This window comes from Terrapene carolina, unplaced genomic scaffold (genome assembly GCF_002925995.2).
Source record: "Terrapene carolina triunguis isolate 2854851 unplaced genomic scaffold, T_m_triunguis-2.0 Scaffold141, whole genome shotgun sequence".
Classification (NCBI taxonomy): Eukaryota; Metazoa; Chordata; order Testudines; family Emydidae; genus Terrapene; species Terrapene triunguis.
Window position 1 is genome coordinate 7,859,858 of NW_020664492.1, and position 2,881 is coordinate 7,862,738.

At 37.5% G+C, this 2,881-nt stretch overlaps 1 protein-coding gene across 2 annotated transcripts in view; it reads left to right on the forward strand.

The window, feature by feature from the left end:
* The first annotated feature begins 346 nt into the window (after positions 1 to 346).
* Positions 347 to 2,881, forward strand: part of LOC113406820 (sister chromatid cohesion protein PDS5 homolog B) — a 216,416-nt gene continuing 213,881 nt past the window's right edge. For both annotated transcript variants that reach the window (XM_026653572.1, XM_026653573.1), the window contains exon 1: positions 347 to 454. In XM_026653572.1, coding sequence (XP_026509357.1) covers positions 347 to 454 — 108 coding nt within the window. The remainder of the gene's footprint in view (positions 455 to 2,881) is intronic.

Consider the following 2,881-nt stretch of genomic DNA (forward strand, 5'->3'; position numbering starts at 1 on the left):
GTTCCTTTATTTAGGGTGCCATTATGTGAGAAGAAACCTTAGGGTCTGTATAGTCACACTGTTGATTACTGAAAGACAAACAAGACCCAACTTTACTCTCAATAATAAGGGTATCGCTCCTATTGGCTTCAGTTGGACTTGCAAGTGTTTATTTGAAGGGTAAATTTAGGGCCTTTCATATTTATCTCGCTGCCTATAAAATAATACCCCAGTGGGGCAGATGGCTTATGTATTCACCCCTGTCTATTGTATTGCAAGTTATATCAAGATAGATTAAAAAACAATGATTTGTGAAAGTACTAACTAATTTTGATTTTCTCTTTACAGGTTTTAAAACAGTGAAATCATGGCTCATTCAAAGACACGAGCCAATGATGGAAAAATTACATATCCTCCAGGAGTCAAAGAAATCTCTGATAAAATATCTAAAGAAGAGATGGTGAGGCGGTTAAAGGTTAGTAAACAGCTTGCTAAGTTTTGGAGGTTCATTTGGGGTATCTTGAAATTACTTTCAATATGAAATGAGACTTTGCATAATATATATTATACCTATTAAATTTGTGTTTTTTTTTTATTCGTGTTAACTCTCAGAATAACTATTGGCTGCTTTCTGTTTTTGTGTTCTTCTGCTGCCTCAGACTAGTCCGTCCAAAAATATTTGAATAAAATTGGAAGTACAAAGTGGCAATGAATAGTGGAAAAAATGACACATTACGATTTCTATGACGTACTATTTAAAATAATTTCTTATTTAAAAACAAGGCTATGTATATGGCAGGATCTCCTTAAATAGAATTGCCCTGGGTGAGTGTGTGAGATCTTTATGGGAGAAGTATGGATGAAATCTTTTTCTGTCACTTTCAGAATCCCTTTCACATATCTCAGGAGGGTGGTGGTGCCAGCTGCTTTATTCTGGAAAGAGGTGTGATTGCTTTTTAAAAATAATTTGCCTACTCCTGTAGGTTCTCTGTGCTCTATTAGGAGTCTGTGGTTGATAGATTTCCACTATAGTGGTGCTGAGGTGTCACATAGAGCAGAGCCAGTTCAGAACTAGTATGTTAAATTTTTTGATCAGCACATGGAAATGCATTAAAATTTGTATTTGATACCTTATCTTTTCTCCTGGTTTTTTGTTTTGTTTTGGTTTTTCTCTTTAGTGGAAGAACAGTCGTGTTGTGGTTCATTTTCATATAAAATCTAGACTTAGGAAAGAGAGAGAAATAAAATGTCCCTTTTGATTAGCTTGATTGGTGCCCTTACAGTAGGAGGCTGTCTGATATAAAATGAAAATATTGTAGGGTTAATCCCAGTTGTTAGTGCACTAGAATATAGCAACTATCTTAATGTGGCTGAGAACAGCAGATTGCAAGTAAGAGACAATTACTTCCTATAAGTACTTCTGTTTGTACCAGGCTGCAATGTGAGAATTATGAGTTAAGGTTAAAGTCTTGAATAACATGATGTTTAAATTGGACCATTTGACATGTTTGGATATGAAAACCTTTCTGAACAAGATGAGTAGATATTATGGAACTAGGGAAAACATATGGGGATGTAATTCTTTTCTAAGTGCAAAGCTCCAGAAAGTTTTTCCTGCCCAAAATGATACGACAAAGTTGGTGGATCAGCATCAGGAGTTCCTAGATAAAGATAGTTGAAATTTTTGAAGAAGTACAGGAGATTTAGAAATGGTTTCCATTAAAATTTAAAAAACTCTAGATTGTGCTGAAAATCTCAACCAGATGTTTCTAAGATGTTTAAACTTGTGTCACATAAACCATATGGGCAACAGTTTCTTGGGTGGCTACAACTCTGATAAGTTGTAATAATGCTCTTGATTTTTAAAATTAGAAATGCTACTGAAGTATTTGTTCTAACATGGGAAGGAAAATGTCATTCCAGTTCGAGGTTACTCCAAGCGTTAACGATCTGTCAGTAGCAGATGTTGCCCTTAAGCCAGGCATTGGAGATAGTAGAAACTGGGGTGCAGGTACCAATGTATGCTGGATTGATTTCCAGAGTTATTTTTGTAGCTGCAAGAGTTAAGGGCCAATTCCTATACATTTGTTTTAAATAAAACATTTGCTTTGACTAAGGCAGCAGAATGGTTAGCTGACCTCACCTTGAGTTCTTTGTTAGTGTCTTGGAGGTATGATGGCAAGTGACATCCAAAAAACAAGTTAGTCCAATCTATAGAAGGAAAATATGGTATTGAAAACTCATTTCATTAGAATGCCTTTTGATGGAGATCTGCTGTTAGCAAAGGTTCTCAAGAGACTTTGCCACAAAGTAAATCTTATGGCAGACAGGTACATGCTTCTATATTGCAGTTGAATTTTTATAGACTGCCGACAGGTATCAGATTTTCAAGATCAGGAGCCTGAGTAATGGGTAGTCCCTTTTCAGGTTCCAAATAGGAAGCATTTAGTTCAGTTCCTGTTTTTCTAACATTTTTCTTGATATGCACATCCATACATAAGATCCTTCAGATTCTTTCATGAGTTGGGAAGAGTTTTCCTTTATTCTTTAAAAGTACAGTTTACCCTCACTATAACAAACCCCTCTGGATCCAAGCCATTTATTTGTTATAGCCAGGGGTTTGTTATAACAAAAAGAGACCTGCAGAGGGGTTGGGGGTGTGTGTGTGTGTGTGTGTGTGTGTGTGTGTGTGTGTGTGTGTGCGCGCATGTGTGCAGGGCCAGCTCCAGGCACCAGCTTGCCAAGCAGGTGTTTGGGGCAGCCACTCCGGAGAGGTACGGCGCGTCCAGCAATTCGGCGGACGGTCCCTCACTCGTGCTCGGAGTGAAGGACCTCCCGCCGAATTGCTGCCGCAGATCACGATCGCGGCTTTTTTTTTTTTTTTTTTTTTTTTTTTTTTTTT